We start from the raw sequence: 21,372 nt of genomic DNA, 5'->3' as shown, positions 1-21,372 counted from the left end.
GGCACGGTGGGCGACCGGTTAGAGCATCTGCCTCACAGTTCTGAGGACCGGGGTTCAATCCCCGGCCCCGCCTGTGTGGAGTTTGCATGTTCTCCCCGTGCCTGCGTGGGTTTTCTCCGGGCACTCCGGTTTCCTCCCACATCCCAGAAACATGCATGGTAGGTTAATTGACAACTCTAAATTGCCCGTAGGTGTGAATGTGAGTGCGAATGGTTGTTTGTTTGTATGTGCCCTGCGTGCATGTTTTTATAGACAGTAGTTTCACCACTCCCACACGCTTTCAACATATTAAAACAGACTTTTTACAGTATTCCTTAGCGCCTGTGCTCACTCTCTCACTGTCAAGAAATGACAGACTATCATATGACATCACTTTGAGGAAACACAAAGAAGACTCGCTCACAGGGTTCTCCAAATAAGAGGCATCGTGTGCTTGCTTCAAGCTGTTTATTTGTCAGTCCCAGTTGAGGTTTACTGTAAAACTGACATACAAAACAAAAGACAATCAAACATTGTGACGAAACCTTCAAGAACTATACAAAAAAAGAAATTTAACGTCATCATCATCTAGAGCATTTCAGAATTAATATTGATCTAATAACTAGACACAAACATAAAATATTTAAATAAGATATATCATATTTCACTAGATAAGGTAATTATGAAATGTTTTAATGTGTGCAAACGTTGGTCGAACTTGCGGTAACAAGTTTTGCTCTGACCAGCCAATTAGAGGATGTAAAAATGCTGATGTCATCTAGGGCGAGCTTGCTGCCCTTGGGACGAAAATTTCAAATCTGATTGGTTTAAGAAATCTATTGTGAATGTGGTTTAAGTTACATAGGACAGGACTTCTGGTTATGATGGCATTGGACAGATTAGATTAACAGGGCAACACAAAGAGGGTGAAATATGATTGGACCAAAAAAAAAAAAAAATAAAACCTAACATCCAAATACACATACTGGAAGCGGTGCAACCAAGAGAAACGCTACGAAATGAAATGGGAACATTCCCTTGCTCTTATGTCAAGGTTATCGTTTACCCCCTATTTGACCTCGCTGGTGATTGCGGCGTATGCGTCAATGGGGATACTGTTGGAATATTGCCATCCGTGTTTAAACGTAGCTCGCGGCGGTTATCAGACTTTTCCAGAAATGTTGCAGTCGGCTTACGAGGGCGCGCGCTGCTTTCAGCTTTTGTTAGGCGCAAATGCAGCTCGGTTGCTCTGATTCTGTGTGATGTCGCTTGCTTTTTGGGGGCTCAAGCGAACCGCCGGCTTGGCTTTCACTGACGAGCTGATTCACGCACACACACACACACACACACACACACACACGCACGCACACACAGACGCACACACGCACACACACACACACACACACGGGGATGCTTGCACATCTCTTCTCTCCTCAAAGCTTTCCATTTTGTGTTGATGGATGGAGAAGCTCAGAGCTCTCTAATCCGCCCTCGCTCGCCCGTCTCCCGCTCGTTGCCACCTTCCGTCCTCTTTTCCCGCGCCTCTCTTCTTTTCCCGCCTCCGTTTGTCTCTTTCCTCACTCTTGATCTCCATAGTGTTAAGCAAGCCTCCGTGCACTGCAGGAATAGCCACGCCGCCATGACGGTGTCCCAAATAAGACAAATAGGAGGAATGTTCAATCAGCATTTCCCGTGATGCATCATTATCATAGAAACACAGTGAAGAACAGGGAATACTTTTGTAATGTTGCCTCAAGGGAAGCCAGTCAGTAGGGTTCGAGTGTCATTACCTCTCAAGTCCCCCCAACGCCACCCCTGTCGCCTGCTTTTAACTCACCCCGACCCCCCCGTGTCTTTCCGATTAGCCCCACTAGACAAGATGAACAACATCGTGTTCCAAGCGCAACTTTGTCTTCCTTGTTTGTTAGAAAAATCAGTGACTGAATCCTGAGGAATCTCATTTAGATGGACATGACAATACATTTCTGTTATGTTTCTTAGCATCGCAAAGTACTTGCTAGTTTGACCAACTTTTTTTTCTAGGAATATTCTTTAAAAAATAAAAAAATAAAAAACACTGTTGGATGAAAATGGTAGGAAATTATACAAAAACGTTAAGCACTATGTTATGTTGAAACTGGGAAAATTTAGATTGTCAATATGTAAAATATAGCTTATTATTTTCATAACATTCAACAATGTTCAAATGTTCAAAAGCATGTCTGTTTTCTACTAACTACTGCATTCATTTTTGGACGAGGTCCAACTAAATTCTCATTAAAACAGGGTTTTATGTATCAGTTTGTTAAAAGCCAAATGCAACTATTAAAATCCAGCAACATTTTTTAGATACTGTTTTTTAGATAGTATTGCGGTGTTATGCCCCTTAATGTAGACATATAGACAGATAAAATAACAATACTTACAGGCATATATTATTTATCCTCTGCCTATTTTGTGCATTTCCTACCCAAATTATCTCGCAAACCCGATAAACGGATGTCAACGATTATAAAAATAAAATAAATCGATAGAAGGGGACCTTTAAAGCAATTTATTGAAGATCAAATGCATAAAAAAACATGTTTAAATGTGCTTAATATACTAAAAGTGTACCTCCTACATCCTGTCTTCAATGTCCTTAGATTGCGGTAAATTGCATAGTACTTCATCTTAGTTAGACCTCAGTTTGACCAGTAAAAAAGGTGTTGAAAGGAGAAGTCAGTCTTGAACTGGGGAGTCCGTGCAAGGAAGCGACTCGTCTAATTTGGGTTGTTCATTCAGATTCTTGCGAAAGGAGCTAAGATGAGGTGAGAAGCAGATTACACACCTACGGGGGGTAAATATCTCATATTTTAAAGTTCAGCAGAAAGTCATCCTAACGAGAGCTGACTTGAACGCATCTATTAGCAATGCAATGCACGCAGCCGTTTAAAGGCTTTATCCGGAGATGTCTTACCAGTACACTCTCTTCCTTCACCATTTTTACCCTCATCCCCTTTCTCTTTTCATCCTTTCTCGTCCAGTCTGTCGTGTCATGCCGAGCCAGCATTCAGTAGCCAGCTCCTACTGGCACGTAATCACACACACGCATCATATTGTTCAAAAACTGGCTGCTGATAAAGTGAAGCGGCCAGATGTGATGGCCAGATACTGGAGACTTGGCAGAGCACAAAAACACAACACCAGTGCGCAACTTCCAGTCGAATGGCTTTTGATATTATCAACCTGTTTTGTTTTTATGGTAGTCAAGTTTTATTGACAATGATTAGGTCATTATATTCTCCCCATGGCACTTGGCCTTTTTCACAGATGTTAAAATCATGCAATGAAATTTGTGACATAGAGGTGTAGTGGGTAGGAGTTGAACCAATTCGTCGAGTCGTTGACAAATTGCCTCTGCATCAACATTCAACGCTTGAAGTCGACTAATCAAGCAAGCAAACGAACAATTAGAATGTGGGAGGAACCTGGAGAAAACTCACCCAAGCACGAGGAGGACAGGCAAACTCTATACTGTAAGGCCCTGAGCTGAGATTCGAACGGCGACCTCAGAAATGTAAGGCAGACGTGCGATCCATTAGGCCACCATGATTGAAATCCACCTGAGGTCGATCCAGGAGAGCCTGGATCTCCTCCAATGTTATTAGTTTATTATACCATTCTGACCGTTTATTGCGGTTTGAGGTCAAGCCGCCTCCCCAAAGGCCTGTCGAAACCGACCGAAGCCATTTGTCACCGCCAAGACGTCCCGAGCGTCAGCTGCCAGAAGGACGGGACGGACGGACAGCTCATCAGGGTCGGCCAGACAGATAAATAACAGAGGCCCAATGGCCGCCGTGCTGCTGTGTGCTGAGCAAGATGTGAGTTGATTAATAAGTCCAGATGGCTTTTGTTGAGCAGCGTGTGGTCCGCATCAAGCAGCGACATCGGCACATCGCCGCGTATGCGCTCAAACGCCGTTCCCGTTCAACGCGCTTAAGCTGAAAAGTAAGCGAAGGCGTAAGAAGTCCTCCATGCGACACTGACCTTCCTTTGCACAACAACATAAAATGCTGGGCTCACTTGCCAAGCACAAAGAGTTTCATCTATAGCCAGCAAGCATAATTATCTCCATGCAGCCTACAATACATTGGCACATGCCAGAGGTTGGTATGGTCGCCAAAAGTTCTACTCAAGTAAGAATACTGTTACTTTAGAATAACATGACCCAGGTAAAAGTAAAAAGTGTTCCTCCAATTACCTGAGTAAGTATTCAGTGGAAGAAACCACACAAGTATTGAGTAACCGCTGATTGATCAATTTGCAAATCAGTGAATGAACACCAAATAGACAAAAGTATAAAATAGGAATGTGCAAATACAGACATTGCCCAATTATATCACTTTAACGAAATCAATTAGGAATCCAAGCTTCATAAAATAACATAAATGAAGGCAATTTTCAGCCCCAAGATTTCAAGTCGTGAAACAGCGTAAGTTCCAAGTGGAGTTCTTGTAGGCTGAAATGTGGACACAGATGACAGTGCCATGACATAGCTGTTTGTTTTTGTCGTCTGCAAGGTAAACATACTGTACATAGATTGAAAGTGAGGCCAGGGGTGTTCTGCCTCATCTGACTGCGAGTCACACGCCGTTGTTTCTGCCAGGCTTTACGAAAATGAGTCATTGTGAAAAACGTTCTCCTGTGTGGGGCCGCGGAGACTTTGTGTGCGGTCGTGTGACTGCCTGGCTCTGTTTGATTGGCGAAATAGAATAATGGAACAACGCTTGAGGCACTCTAACAGACCAAAACAGATACATTGCACAAGCAATACTAGCCCTGTATAATGAAGTAAAAGTCATGTTTCTTAACAAAATTACCCAAATAAAAGTAAAAAGTAGATTGCATTAAAACTACTCTGACAAGTACAATTTATCCAAAAAGTTACTTCGGTGTATGCAACAGAATGAATGTAGTGTGTTGACATGCAAGCAACTGTATATTGCTGATTATTTGCAGTGGTGTGAGAGCTGTTTCTTATAATTGGCCTGTAGTCGTCTTCCCCTTCATTACGATACTCAATCAACGGACTGGTGTTTATCTAGACCTCCCCTTTTGGTGCTATACCACCACAGTTGGCACCCCACAAGGTGCCAAAATGTGGTATGGATCAAGTGTGTCTTTTTCCTCATATAACTTCTACCACTTTTTCTAAATATCATGATGATTTATTTCATTTAAAAATGACTATATTTACCAGTAATATTATGACTTCACTCTCAAAATATGAAAACTATTTCTCATAAAATATATTTTTCCCCATCATGCTGCCACTGTATTTTCTGTAAAATTTGCTTTTTTTCCCCTTCTAATGTTACATTTTTATTCTCATCTGTCTGATTTTTTTAATTCTTTTAAAATCACTATATTTTCCAGTATCAGTGTGACTTTATTCTCATAGTATTATGACATTTTTTCCTCGTAAAATTATGACTTCATCCCAAAATATTTCAACAAATTTATTGTAAAATGATGACTTTTTATTCTTCTAACATTACGATAAATTTTAGAGTTTTGCAGTTTTACAGTTTTTCATAAAATTATGAATTTTCTTTTCACACAATACAGCAGTGCTTTTGTAAAATGAACTTTTTTTCTTTGGCTATTACCCTTTCATTCTCGTAAAATGTCTATTTGCGATTGTTTTTCTGGTAATATTTTAACTTTTTATCTTATTTTTCTCGTAAATATACAGTGTTTTCCTTGAAATATTGCTACTTTATTCCTGTCAAACGTCAACTATTTTTCCATTAATTTTACCACCTTAATCTTGTAAAAATGACAATTTTGTCCCCCCAGCAATATTACAGCATCGCTCGCTTAATAATATGACTGTCTCCTTTTATTTTTTGCTTTTAGTGTGGCACACATACTTCCGTGTATGAACGCAATACATTTTAGACAGTTACACTAGAATGTGGTGTCCAGTTTGAAAGCCTTTTCTTTTACCAAATATAAAACAATATTATATCATCACATTACATCAGACATGAAGTTTATTCATTGTGCTTATTAACGGGGTTTACTTGAATCTTATTACGTTGTATTAAATCCTATTTGGCGTGTCACTGTCGCACACCTTCTACAATGTGTGATTTGCGTCTAGGCTTGGTCTGCAAAGAAATAATGCAGTAAAGTATAATCTTGTAATTGGGATACATTAGCGCGATTAGCGACTGTCTGGCGTCAAAGTAAGCACAAGCTGCTGGATTATGAATCCACTCAAGGGGCCACTTTTCAGCCTTTAATGTCACATTGCATCTTTAACGACTCCAAACAGGCGGGATGGCCTCCAAACGCACACAAAGGATACATTTTGAATACCAATGTCTTATGACTACTAACCAGTGGTGGGAAGTGAGAATACTTATTGTACTTGACTTGATTATTTTTTTCTGATGACTTTTAACTTTTACTCTTTACATTTGAAAACAGATGCCTGTACATTCTACTCTTCACTTTGTCAATGTAGGCCAGTTACTTTAAAAAATTTGGGTTGCATTCAAAAATTCTCTGTCTAATCTAAAACAAACAAACAAACAAACATACAGTTAAGGTCTGTTTTTTCAGTACTCGTTATTGTTGATGAATTTAGCACTTTTTTTGATAAACAGTTAAAACAATTAGCAAAGTTATAGGACCACAAACACCTTTTTTTTTTTTATCAGTGATGGGAACTATGGTGTGCAGATTGTTTTTTCTTTGGAATTTTTTTTTGTTGCGCCAACATATCAAAACAGGTATTGTATAAACTTTACAGTAAAAAGAAAAAAAAAAAATTACTTTTTCAGAGTCTGTACTTTTTACCTTGACTTAAAGGAAAGGAGTTGAATACATTCTTATACCTTTACCCAGTAGAAAAACAAACAAGAAAACTAAGTCACCAGTAGAAAAACAAACAAGAAAACTAAGTCACATACCAGAAATACTGCCTTGTGCGGCCGCCCTTATCGCGCGAGCCAGAAACCGCCACCAATGACAGACATTAATATTCAAAATCTTAGCATTTTTTTGGGCTTGCCTTGAGCCCCCATATGACTAAATATGCCCCTGCTTTAAAAAAACATTTATTTATTTTATTGTATTTATTTATTTATTTTTTTACACCAGTATCTGTACTTAAGTACAATTTGTGAGTACTTTTGCCACCTCTGCACCTAACAGCAGCCTGGTGCATCATGTTATTGAAAATACTTGATGACTTAGGTGCACTTTCTGTGACCTTTACACGTAATGATGGCCTCTGCAGTGAAATCCCCTCACACACACACACACACACACACACACACACACACACACACACACACGCACACGCAGCATGAGCATAAAGGTCACCCAACAACACTTTCCGCATGGTTGACATGCGCACACCTTAGCTGATTTGAGATGAGACGAAGACCCATATCACGGCTCACGTTGTAGTTATATCAGCTCGCGCCATTTAGTTACCACACTACCATCGCCATGCCAACCGCGTTGCTCGTCCTCAACAGACCTCGTATATAGAGTATGCTCATCACATTGTCCATATGTCCAAGAGCAAAGCTAAATTGCTTTTGGGAGGACAAAACAACAATGCTCGTGATGAGTCCGAAAAAAATAAATGCTGGAGGAAAATCAATTTAAAAATAATAAATAAATAAAATAAAACACTTGTACATTACAACAGTAATGGCGCTGCATTTTTGCTCCTGGGTAGAAACTGGATCAATTTGGGGAGGAAAAAAAGTTTTTTTTTTTTATCAGACTGCAGCTTGAATCTCAATATGAACTCCCTGGAGACTTCATTAAGTACCACAATACACGAGCTATACCCTTAAAAAGTTGGCTTTTACAAAGCTAATAATGCTAGAGTACTAATTTAACAATATGTGTGGTTGTAGTTTGTAGTGGTGGAGAACTGTACTGTATCATTCCGAGAGCTGTTTGTCATGATTTGGTAGCGGCTAACAATATGACCATATAATAGTCTGTCTCAATTGTTGTGAATAATCCAAAATTTCCCTTGATATTATGACTTTATTCCCCCAACTTTACATCTTTTTTTTTTCTCGTAACTTTGTCACTTCACAGTACCTATAGTTTCATTAAATTCTATCTATCTATCTATCTATCTATCTATCTATCTATCTATCTATCTATCTATCTATCTATCTATCTATCTATCTATCTATCTATCTATCTATCTATCTATCTATCTATCTAATATGTTATGACTTTATAATGTTTTTAGTAACATTTTAACATAAGTAAAAATGAACATTTTCTCTCAATATAATAGAACAATTCTAATAACACATTGTACTTGTTTCTTGAAAAATTACTTCCCCAACATGATTTTTTTTCTGATATTATGACTTTATTCTCTTAACAGTATATTATGACTTAAAATCCCCAAATTGCAACTTTTTCCTTGTCTGTTTTTGACTCGCAAAAAAAAAAAAAAAACATCAAACCCTTATTCCTATGAAATTACCTTTTTTATTTTGTAAATGTATGACTTTATTGTTGTGAAAACAGCTATATTTTATCAAACCGTTATTAATTTATTCTCCCTCCAAATTACAACTTGTTCTGGTCAAATTTAAATTCTTAATTCTTCTTATAACTTTACAAGCGCCACGGTGGCCCCGACTGGTTAGCACATCTGCCTCACAGTTCTGAGGACCGGGGTTCAAATCCAGCCCCGCCTGCGTGGGTTTTCTCCGGGGGCTCCGGTTTCCTCCCACATCCCAAACACATGCGTGGTAGGTTGACTGAAGACTCTAAATTGCCCTTAGGTGTGAATTTGAGGGTGAACGGTTGTTTGTTTGTATGTACCCTGCGTTTGGCTGGTGACCAGTTCAGGGTGTACCCCGCCTCTCGCCCGAAGATAGCTGGGATAGACTCCAGCACGCGACCCTAGTGAGGATAAGCAGTACAGAAAATGAATGGATGGATGGATAGATGTAGAGTTGTTGCTTGTGTCCGCGCTGTTTTTAATTGGTATCATTTCTTTTCCTCACCCCCCCCCCCCCTCTAATCTTATACTGAAGTGAAGGTGTGTGGGTGTGTGGGATCTGAATTGGGTCCCCTATGTGATCTGTCAGTTCCCAGCAGAGAGAGTGTGGGTGGCGGGCTTCAGTCTGACAGACAGCCGAGCACAGACGAGGGACGGAACGCACTTTGGGAAGGAAAGGCCACATCATTAGGTACACCTGCACAATCCAACGGGAGCCAACCCAAAAAGGAGACATGTTCGTTATTGTGGTTGTAGAAATGTACCGTATCATCATGAGAACTGTGTCTAATGTTTTTGGACAATTTAGTTGCACGAGAGGCAATTAGAAACACTCTTCAAGCTCGGTTACAATGAAAACTACAGTAAATACAAATAAAGTAATAAAGAATACAAAGAAATAAACATAAAATACTCATACATGACTAAACCTACAACTACAAATAAATGATACAAAAAGTAAATACATGAAAGAAATAACAAAATAACACAAAATAAATACAAATGAAGCAAATAAAGTAACAATCATTAATAAATGCTAATTACAAATAAAGAAAATGAAGTAAAAATAACAAAAACTGAATAAAAATTAAATATTTCTTCACAAATCCAAATAAATAAAACTTTGACAAATAAAAAATGAATATAAAAAATGTAAACATAAATAATAATACATGAAGAATAATAGAATAATATAAGAATAATATAAGTGAAGATACCCCCAAAATAACAACAAAAGTAAAAACTAGTAATATATCACAAATTCAAACAATGTACATTTTTAAATAATAATAAAAATAACTAATCTAAATAAAGTTAACACAAATAATAATAAATACAAATTGAAAATACATAAAAAATTAAGTAAAAATAAATAAATAAAAATGAATGATATATATATATATATATATATATATATATTTCTGTCCTTGTTTGACAATAGTTTTGTTGTGATATTATTCACAAGTAATAACATCCACTTTTAAATCAGCACATTTCTCCACATCGCCACTAGCCCAACAGGCACATCAAGTCTCACATACCCGGCGCTCCTTATTGCCGCTGTCGACTCTCCTTATCAGGAGTGACGCCGAGAAACAGGACGATGGCTGTGTCGGGAGCGACAATGCTGCATGGTGGCACGTTGAGAAACACAAATGACACCGTAGCAAAGAAAGCCATGAAGACGATCAGGGCGGAGGACGCGGAGAAAGGGGATAACAACTCATAACAATGATTACGAAACTATTTCTCCCATATGAAGTATTATAAAGTGAATCCATTTTCTTCCAGGTTCCAATTTGTAAAACCTGTATTAACTCTACAAATAAGGTTTTAAATAGCATTTTATCATGATTAATATGGCAAACCAGTCTAAAGATAAGTTAACCTGTGTATGATAAAACTTAAGTAAAACGTAAGCATAAGACCACTTCTTGAGCTTTTTATACACATTACACTCGTGTGTTTATACATTTATAATACAGATAAAGACGTAATTGTTCTGACAGTTTAAAAAATTCACACATACCTCAGAAATAACACCATCTATAGGCCTTTTACCGTCTGCTGTTTTGTGAATGCAAAATGGCTACCTGATCCTGGCACTTCAGATCACAGATCCCTCTGGTGTACAGTGGACTGACGCATACTCGCGGTTCGGCACCTGCGGATCCACTTATTTGCTGATTTTTCTTTCAATTCTTTTCTCCTTTTTTTCAATTTGTTTCTTTTTTTTCTTTTTTCTTTTTTTGGGGGGGAACCAACGCCAAGAATGGTTTTTGGGTTTGAAAAAAAAAGATATATTATAATATATATATATATATATATATATATATATATATATATATATATATTGGAAATATGTTTTTTTGAGTTGTACAGGTTATCGGTCACGATAATGGAAAAAAGTTTTGGAATGATTTATATTGGTTTCATTTTTTTATTTCACAAAAACCGAGCATATGAACAGGGGTGTGTAGACTTTTAATATCCACTGTGAATACAATTTAGAAGTACAAGTGTTGCCGTTAGCTGCCCTTCTGGAAGCAGAAGAACCTATTACTGATGAAAAGGAAAACAATAAACAACACATGTAGTAGCAGTGTTGTTGTCTGTGGCGCAGGAAGCAGGAGCACCTGCTCCAAGCTGGGGAGAGAGAAAAACACACAGAAAAGCTGAAGAAAAAAGCTGTGGAAAAGTTTACCAAAAGTCAAAAGTCAGTGCTAACGGAGCCAAAGTCTCCCCAAATTTGCAGACCCGTTGAAAGTTCCAAGAGTAAATGCAGAAGTTAAATGGCGGCTCGCTTCGCGTGCGTGTGTCAGTCGGCATCACGCTGATGGACTCCGAGCAACACTCGCCTGCCTAATTGTTGTGACATGTTTGCGGGAGCCGACGGAGTGGAGCGGCCAATCGGAACGTCCAAAAACGGGAGCGTGGGAGGCAGGAAATTACAATTCAATGGAATGGCAACTTTTATTTAGTTATTTATTTCCCAGACAGATGTGTGTACACGGGTGGAACAACACACACACACACACACACACACGCACGCACACACACACACGCGTACACACAATTGTCAGACGTTGGCAGACGCTATGTTTTTTTTAACACAGATATCCTTCCACGCCTCATTTGCATAATTCAAATTAAATGCTATTTCATAGGCATCCAATCAAAGTGTCAAGTTGAAAGCAAATCCTTTTTTATGTTAATCTCCTCCACAACAGCATGTCCAGCCTGCCAGACAAATGAATAATGCACGTGGCAAAAAAAAAAAAAAAAAATGCACAGAGATGGATTTATTTGCATTAATATGCCCACTTACAATTATGGATATACTTTATTGTTATACTGTACATCCATTAGAAATTTGGAAATAAATTCATCACGGTGTTGACAAGGGATTGTGACGCACTACTCATGGTATTTATATGTATATTGCGTATTTATTTAGGTAATATTTTTCAATGTAATTATATCAGCATTGCCACATAACCAGTAAACTGTCATTGCTCTTTGACTCGCCGAAGTGTGTTTTTATGTTTTTATGTCTCAAAAATATTGAGGGTGGCACCAACCAACTAACTGGAGACAAATTTCTCGTGTGTTTTTGACATACTTGGCAAATAAAGATGATTCTGATTATGATTAAATATATATAATAATATTACTCAATATCTGACAATTTAGTGAATTAAATTTACATTGTCATTGAATTTACATATTTCAAATTAATAACTTAATATATGTTGCCATCGATTTAAAGTGGTTAAGGGATTTAATCAATGTTTTAAAAAGATACATCACATGGTGTAATGTGTAAAATATCATTAAAATGATAATAATTATTAAGCTATTTTGCCATTAATTTAACATAGTTAAGGGACATTTGTTTCAGAAAAGTAATCAATATTTAAGTTGACATTAAAAATATGTGAAAAAAATACATGTGATATGATATAATATGTAAAGTATTATTAAAAGACTAATTTAGAATGTATTTAAAAGGACTTAATATATTTTGTCATGAACGCAAAGTGGTAAGCGGATATTAGTTTCATCCATATTTAATAAAATATTTAAAAATATACATGAATTGGTGGAATATAAAATACATTTAAAATTGAAATTAAATTTATTTAAAATGCATAACTGACATGTTCTGCCATAAATTCAAAGTGGTTAAGGGATATCATTTTCAGATCATACATTTAAAAATAGGACACTGTATACCATCAAATATATTTACCTTAACATTAGTACTTATTCAATATGATAAATATTTCATTTATATATTTTGCCATGATTTCTAAGCAGTTAACAGACATTTACAGACAATTAATCAATATTTAATGTAACATTTAAAAACATAATTTGTTTAAAGGAATAATATACTTTTATTTTGGGGGGGGGGTGACACATTTACAGTGTACAATAGTCAAAGCTCATTAATAACATTCCACTTTTTTCACTCATTTGCAAAAACTCAAAATTGAATTCACCTTGGTCGCAGGAGCCGACAATTAATTGGATTACATGATGGATTTTCAAATCAGTCAGTCAGCTTCAGTTCAGCCTTTGTTTCGACACTATTTTCTATTTACATGTTAATGAGAAGGCGTGTTCATTACACGCATGTTCAAATCCTCATTGCTCCTTAAGACACCTTCAATATTCTCTTGTGAGACCGTGCAGAAGCGCAGTGTCAATGGTGTTAATCCATGAAAACAAAGCACGCTGCTGTCGTTCTTAACATCGAACAAATATGAAATACTGTACCCATACATCAAAACACTATTTGTCTTCACATATTTTGATTATATATATATATATATAAAGTAAATACACACTGACTGACCTGATTAGTGTTTGCGCGCCCTGCAGGTGAGCATCCTGATCATCCTGGCCTTGGCCTTCCTCGCCTGCATCGTGTTCCTGGTGGTTTACAAAGCCTTCACCTATGACCACGCCTGCCCAGATGGATTCCTCTATAAGGTACAAGAAATAATAATAATAATAATAATAATAATAATAATAATAATAATAATAACAAGAAGAATAGTTGACACTCTGATGCAGTCCAAAATCTGCATCTGAAATGTGTACGCAGCACTACTTGGACAAACTACGTTGTTGCTGTTTTTCTATTTTTCTAACATGGCGTCTGCAGTGGTCACCATTTTATTGCTCCAAAACAAGATTCATCATGGTGTTCGTGATTCAGAGTGGTCCTTAAATAACTTCTTGATAGAAGTTCTAGATTAAGCGCTAAAAGAAATTGGACAAATATTAGCGTTCTCCCGTGCTCCGCATTTGTTGTGCACTGTTGTGTTGTCTTTGTGTCACCTTGAGCGCCAAAGACTCCGAAAGGTGGAATCTAAAATCTATTTTGGAGCCTCTGCGGGGACTCTGAGTGCACGTTGCTCAGCTATCATTGTCTGCACTTGGATATCGAACAAAAGAAGTGTGCACCCACTCGGAGTAATACACGCGACGCTCAAGTGTGCTGTCAATGTCATCATAAGCACCAGTGATGCCGGTAACACGTTAGAAAGTTGCAAAGTAACACGTTACTCCAGAAATCTGCCACTTTGAGTAACGAGTGAAGTCAGGTGTTACTTTTCCCAGGAAAGTAATTAGACGACACTTACTCCTTCAATCCAACAATAGTTACTTTTGCATCATCAATGTTTCTCACCAAACAATAATTTGTAGCTGGTGATTCAAACAAAGAGCAGTCCAAATGTGTATGGAGGACCACAGCGTTTTCCACTGTAGTGACTGATGTACCACATCAAGGCACATGAAAATACAAGTGCTTGACGAGCTCTTCTCTTTAGTAACTGATGCACAGTTTTACCATAATGACTCATGCATATAGCAGAAAATGACGTGAAGTGTTGTATACTGTAGTGACTGATGCGCAACTTTAACATAATGACTCATGTATGTATGTAGAAGAAACACGTGAATACCTGTCCAGTGTAGTGACTGATGTCCAAAACGTGAACATATACTTTAGAACAAAACTGCATTTCCATTGGTTTCAGTGTTTCTCATAAAACAAGCGTGTCATTTTTGGAACCCAAGCGGCCATCTTGTTTTTTGGTTTGTTTCAGCACAAGCGGTGCATCCCGGCCTCGCTGGAGGCCTACTACGCCGCGCAGGACGCCAACTCCAGGGGACGCTTCTACACGGTGATCAGCCACTACAGCATGGCCAAGCAGACCACCTCGCACTCCGTCTCCCCCTGGCTGCCCGGCGGGGCCGGGGGGCAGCCGCACGACGCGAAGCCACCGCACGGCGGCGGCGGCGACGCCCACTGAGCCGGCCAAACGCCGAGACGCACACGCGTGCATAAGCCATCTCTACATCTGAGTGTGTTACGTGCCGATAGGGCCTTTAGACTGCATGCAGACATCACAGTCACAAGTCACGTTTGAATTTGTCTGCCCGTTTGCTCTTACTGAGAAGCATTTTTCTCATTCTTACACACACACACACACACCATCCCACTTACTTTTATTTATTGACTGTCGATCGATTTATTTTTTACAGTAGCGTGTGGATGTTTTGTATGTGGCTCAGTCATCCAACTCTACCATCTCCTCTTGTACTGTATACTATTTGTATAAACATATATATATAGTCATGTCCAGTATTGGTGGGCTAAAAGTAGCTACATGTACACACTTTTTTTCTATTGATTTTTTTTACATTAATAGTTTTTTTTTACTGGCATCTTTGCCTTGCTTCCTTCCTTCCTAGTTGCTTTTTAGTCTGACATCCTTACTTCCTTCCTTTGCTTAAAATGTCTTTTCTGGCTTCCTTCATGACCGCCTTCCTCCCAATTAAAACCTACTTTTTTCTTCTTCTTTCCTAACCTCCTTCTGTCCATCCTACCTTTGTTGCTGCCTTTCCTTCCTCCATTCCCCCTTCATTCCTTCTATCAGACCTGCTCTTTATTTGGCGTCCTTCATTACATCGCTTAAAATTGCTTTTCATTCTTTCTCTTCATTACCGCCGTCCACCTCAAATCTATTTTCTTTCCTTCCTTCTTTCTCTCCTACTTTCCTTCCTTCAATTCCTATACCACTCCATCGCTTAAATCGTTTTTCCTGCCTTCCTTCCCCTCAGACTTGCTTTCCCCCCGACATATTTAACTAAATAACATCCTTCCTTCCCTTCTTCCTTCCTTCCTTCCTTCCGATTAAATATTATTCGTGAATCTTTCCTTCCTTTGATCATTATTATTATTATTATATTCTGCTTTTCTACCTTCCTACCACCTCAGACCTGCTTTTCTTCTTTCCTTCCCTCCTACCTATCTTCCTTTATTTCCTCAGACGCTCTTTTAATTTTGTTTCAAGCGACTTATTTGCCTTCCTTTAGTACCTGTTCAATACCACTTTCAAATTATTCACTGTACCTGTAAGAGCTGTCAGTTAATTTACAAAGTGTGTAGCTACTTTTGGCCCACTGTGTATATACATTGATGAGCCATGTCCTCGACTGCCTCTGCTGTTTAACCTCAGGCATGACCCCCCCCCCCCGCCCACGACCCTGACCTCCAAAAAATAATGTGGACAAAGTGTGATCTCTGGTGTTGTTATTTGACTTATTATTAAATCAAAAAACATCATTGAGGAGTTTTTAACCTCCTCAACATGATTCATTCGTGCATCTAAACATCCTCTCAACTCAAATGGTCACTATTTGGGCCCCCAAGTGTACATAGAAATGTGCTTGCTTTTTTTGTATTACAATCATTGCAAATGTTTGCAGTAGCTTTAAGTGCTATCTTTTTTTTTTTACATATTGCTGTAGCTGCCAGTCAAAATCAATTTCCATGTTGGAAAATGGAGGTGTGTATTTGAGGGAGGTGTTTCTAACATGTGTTAATACTCCACGCTTTAATTCATCTGCGAGACTGTTTACATGCTGCTGTTTTGGCTAGCAACAGCGTTCAAACGGGCCTGGTTGTTAAATCTAATGTCCGTATAATGACTATTACTATTACTAATTACGATTTGTCTCACCCGGCAACTAACTATAGTGTCCGTCCACAACTAATTGTGGACGGACACTATTTAAGGAAAATATTGGTTGAAATACTGTATATTACATACACAGTGAGCAATTCAATGATTCCAAGATCCGAGGTATAGGGGTGCTAAGAGGTGGAACAAACCATTTTGAGGCCGAGTGTGCTGAATTTCTGTTGTTAAAATATTACATTTCAACCAAGTACTGTATGGTTATACACGTTTTTTAGCTTGTTTAAAAAGGACAGAGAAAAAAAATCAATTTTTAGGGGTTCTGGGATTCAATTTAGAGGTGCTTATGCACAGCCAAAATTGGGATAGAAACACATACGGTGGAATTCATGCAACCAACAACAAAACAAACAAACAAACAAACAAACAGGCAGCATCCATTGTCAAAATGTCTTAATTTTCCTTGAGTTTATCTACACATTTTCTGACTGCAGCTTTTCATTTTGCAGCATCTGATCTGTAGTCAAGAGTGCTTTCTATTGGCTGTTGTGATGTTGTTAGTCGATAGCGTACTGTACCCATACCTGTAATGAACCCGTGTGCATCCCTGCCCTCCTCCTACTCTCTCGGTTCAAAACAATCCCAATAAAAAGATGCAGTGACCCGTGACGGACGTGTCTGTGTGATTTACAGTATCTGTCGCATCACAAGGGCAAAAGCATGAGGTCGCTCCTCTTCAATAACAACTGCTGTCCCAATACCTTTGACCGCAACTTTGTGACAAATTAGTGACAATGATGACTTGAAATAAGAGCGTCCCCACTTATGAGTTTTTGTTTAATCCCGCTCCTAGTTAAAGTTTACTGTCAAAGTAAACATCAAATAAGGACAATTACACATGATTCAAAACAACCAAAAAACTTTGCTTTAAGAATGCCCCCACTAGCTTGTTGCTAACAAATAATGGAAAATGCCATTGAAAAGTTTATATTTATCATCAATAGTCATGGTGTCTTTTAAGCGATGGATAATTGAACACAATCAGTGGAGCAACACACGTAGATAGACAATATTACAACACTCGTAGGCATATGCAGTATTCATCCTCTGCAAAAAAATGACTAATATTATTGGTGCTGCTGAATGGTCTAGAGGCCAGAGCTGCTTTTATCCTATGAACCCTCGCGGGCCCTGAGGTTCTCCAGCTCTGGCCATGTTATTATTCCCAAGGTCAGGACACACACGCACGGTGAGGCATCGTTCCAGTTTCACGGCCCCCGTCTGTCGAACGGCTTGCAGCACCTTAGGGCTGCAGAGAACGTTTATGCTTTTAAGAATAGGTTCAAGACCCACCGTTTTAATTTAGCCTTTTAACTAATATTTAATTTACCTTTTAACTTACATTTAAACTCTTTTATTCCCTTTTTCACTTTTTTATTCTCATTGTTTTAGTATTGCAGTTTATCTTTATGCTATTTTTGCATTTGGTAGGTCTGTTCATTTTAGTTTTCATTGACAGTTGGGTTTGTTATACAGATACAGTATTTACTACAAATAATATATCTTTGTTCATCTATCTATGCCAGTGACGTATAGTGACAAGCAGAACAATTAAATGCCCTCACTAGATGGCAGAAGGTACAATTTACCTGTGCATCCACCTGTTGCCATACAAACAATAGAAGGATAGCATTGTATTCTTTTTATGTAAAATATGTTTCTTGGCTCATTAAAGGTTGGGAAACATGAAAACCATGTTAGTAGGATTTGCTGAATGCTTCACTGCAGTGTGTGTGATTGGCCTAGTTTCTTTGTGCCGGTTATGAGTGAACACCGAGCCAGTTTTGCTCATCTAAAATTCCAAATACGGTTCAATTATTTAAAACAAGACGTCTGGGTGAAGGGTTGTAAACTCTGCTCACGCCAGGCAAAGTGCACAACATAATCTTATGCATTGAATATGAATCGACTGTGAGGATATACATGTGATTTATAGGAGACTACAGTACATGTTTTTTTTGTTTTTTTTTAGTCATTAACTCTCACAAACACATGCATGCACATGTAAGTTTTGTATTAGTTGGGATTGTGTGTTGGCTGGAGAAAGTGGGCCATGAGGATAATCCCTGCACGGTCAGATGTCGGCCATATTTTAGGAAAGGATGCCAAGAAATATCGGCGCGTGTGTGTGTGTGCGTGTGTGTGTTTGTGTGCAAAAACTGCGGTACCCTGCTGGTGCAAAGATTACAGGGGGGAAAAAAAGCTACCAGTCAAGGCCGATTTCAAACATAAATCATAAACCATAAATCAACTATTGTTCCATAGATACTGTATATGTGTACAAGCTGGTCCATTAAAGCCCACTCTGTGATCGGAATAAAGCCCTTAATGTTATGAGAATAAAGAGAAGAATATAATGACAATAAAGCGGTAATAGAACAAGGAATAACGGAAGAAAAAGATGTAATACTGTATAAGCAAAATAATACAAAAGGCTGCAACATAGAAACTAGTTTATTCTAAAACAATATATATATAACATTGTAATAATTGTATTATGACAATAAAGCTTTAATATTACAAGGGAAAAGTTGTGATTTTAATGAGTGTACCTTCTCACTACTGAAAGAGGAAAAAATGCTAATATTAGTATAATCTAGTCATAATATAAGATTTTGTAAAATTGTATAACATATTGGACAAAACATTACGTTAATAAAACCTTAACAGTATGATGAAAATGTGAACCTTTAATAAAGTCTCAATCCTGTGTTACAATTTTAAAATAAGAATTTTAGTAGGATGAAGTCTTCTTCCGAGAAAAGGTTCACATTTGTATGAGAGTAAATTCAAAAAATATCTGAATTTTAGAAGGAGAAATAAACAATAAAATAAAAAGTTGTAATTTTATGATGTATAAAAGACAAAATATTACAAGAACAAAACCTTAGTATCATGACATAAAAAAATATTTTACAAAAATACAGTTGCAATTTTACAAAAGAAACAGTCATAGTATACGTAGAATCAAGTCAAAATAGTAGAATAATAATGTCATAATCTTACAAGAGAAACACTGATTCTTGAGTTGCTAATGTAAGAAATTTGTCATACTTTTATGAGAATAATTTATGAGAATAAAGTCATGCAGCATACATGAAACATCATTGTGACAATCGATCAATGTGACGACTATATTCTTGTAATATTCTAACTTTGTGTTCTCAACGTTATACATTTCTCTTTTCATTTCGCATCCTTCTTCAAATTCAAGCTTTTTCAAATTTCTTCCACACGTGGGCTCCTCTGGAGCCGCAGCATTCCAAGGAAGGAATGCTGATGCGTTATCAGTTGTACTTGTCCCTCACATGCTCCTCGTGTTTAAAGAGGACCCAGGGCTTTTGGGGAAAATGTAATTGCTCTGCTGATAAGAAAATACTTATCAGCCTTTCAACAGTCACATGAACGAGTGAGAGGAATAGAAGAAGAATCGCTGTGGATGCCTTATTGCATTCACTTTGTTCAGGACAAATGTAGAGTACAGGCAAGGCACTGAGAGTTGGAGTAGGGCAACTCCATATTTTGTTATTTTGCAGGAGAGAGATTTCATGTTTTAGGCTGCAATAAAATCTGGGGAATTTATATCTTGGTGATTTATATGGAAAAGATTACTTCTGGATACTTATTTTCACAGAAATTGGGGTTTTCCGCAGAGTTGGGCATTTTGCTAAATACAGTACAGTGTCTTTGGACTTGGATCGTCATATTCATATTGGATGGAACAAAAACAAATAAGACAGTCTCAAGCGGAGTCGTTGAAAACCAAGGAACAGAAATAGGTTTTGAGGCGGGTTTTTAAAAATGTTTAATGAGGGTTCTTGTTCCAAGGTCGTTCCATAGTTTGAGAGCACCAGTAATTGAAAAGGCCCCTCTGATCTTACGCTTAGACTTCGGTACCTTCGGGAGCAGCCGGTCAGCTGACCGGAGGCACTGAGCAGGAGTGTAGGGATGAAGCAGCTAAGAGGGGGAAGGTGGGACGAGACCATTTCAAGATTTTAAAAGAAAGAAAACGGAGGAGTTATGTGCTCCCTCTTACGTGTGCTAGTTTATCAATCAATCAAATCAATTTTTTTTTTTTTGTAAGCACTTTACATGAATTAAGATAACACTCGCCGGCTACTTGTCCACAGACACACAGACACACACACGCACACACACACACACGGAGACATTTCAGGGAGGACTGGCTGACTCCAAAGTAAAGTCCATTACATTAATATAGCCAACATGAGATGAAGGCACGCATGTTGTTGCTGTGTCAAAGTGCTGCTGTGTGAGAAAAGATTGCTTCAGTCGTGTGTATGTGTGCAAAAACACACATACGAATGAAAGTTTCACAAATCATATTGAAATACGCTCATATATACTGTAGATGTTTCAGAAGTGTGAATGAGAGCGTTTGATAGTCTCTGTAAGAGCATTTCGTGAGAGAGCATTTCAGTATATGTGAGAGTTTCACTGGTCTATATGAGTGGGGGGAAAAAAAACGGTTTTGTGTGAGTTCTTATCGAGTTCTTACACCAGAACTCGATAAGACAAATACGAAAAAATGGGTTTGACCTTGCTCGGCCACATTCTTGACACATGGCATCCAAGGTGATTATGATTGAAATCGTAGTCGTTGTACGGATGAAATGCGTGTAATTATGGAAATGACTGCCGTAATTAGGCTGATGCGATTAGGAGCCGGAGGCTTTTATAAGCTTCACTCGATCTGCCATTAGTTGACAGGATCCCTCGCAGCTGTCACACAGCACTGACCACATTGTTCAACGGATAACTTTGAAGGTG

General features: G+C 38.1%; 1 protein-coding gene across 2 annotated transcripts in view; it reads left to right on the top strand.

The window, feature by feature from the left end:
* The window catches only part of nsg2 (neuronal vesicle trafficking associated 2), a 29,589-nt gene extending 12,399 nt beyond the window's left edge, over positions 1 to 17,190 (top strand). For both annotated transcript variants that reach the window (XM_061703339.1, XM_061703338.1), the window contains exons 4-5: positions 13,409 to 13,519; positions 14,644 to 17,190. In XM_061703339.1, coding sequence (XP_061559323.1) covers positions 13,409 to 13,519; positions 14,644 to 14,850 — 318 coding nt within the window. In that variant the 3' untranslated portion in view covers positions 14,851 to 17,190. The remainder of the gene's footprint in view (positions 1 to 13,408; positions 13,520 to 14,643) is intronic.
* Positions 17,191 to 21,372: the final 4,182 nt, after the last annotated feature.

This window comes from Phycodurus eques, chromosome 17 (genome assembly GCF_024500275.1).
Source record: "Phycodurus eques isolate BA_2022a chromosome 17, UOR_Pequ_1.1, whole genome shotgun sequence".
Taxonomy (NCBI): Eukaryota; Metazoa; Chordata; class Actinopteri; order Syngnathiformes; family Syngnathidae; genus Phycodurus; species Phycodurus eques.
The sequence above is the reverse complement of the archived record's forward strand: the minus strand, read 5'-3'. Positions and strand labels throughout refer to the sequence as shown.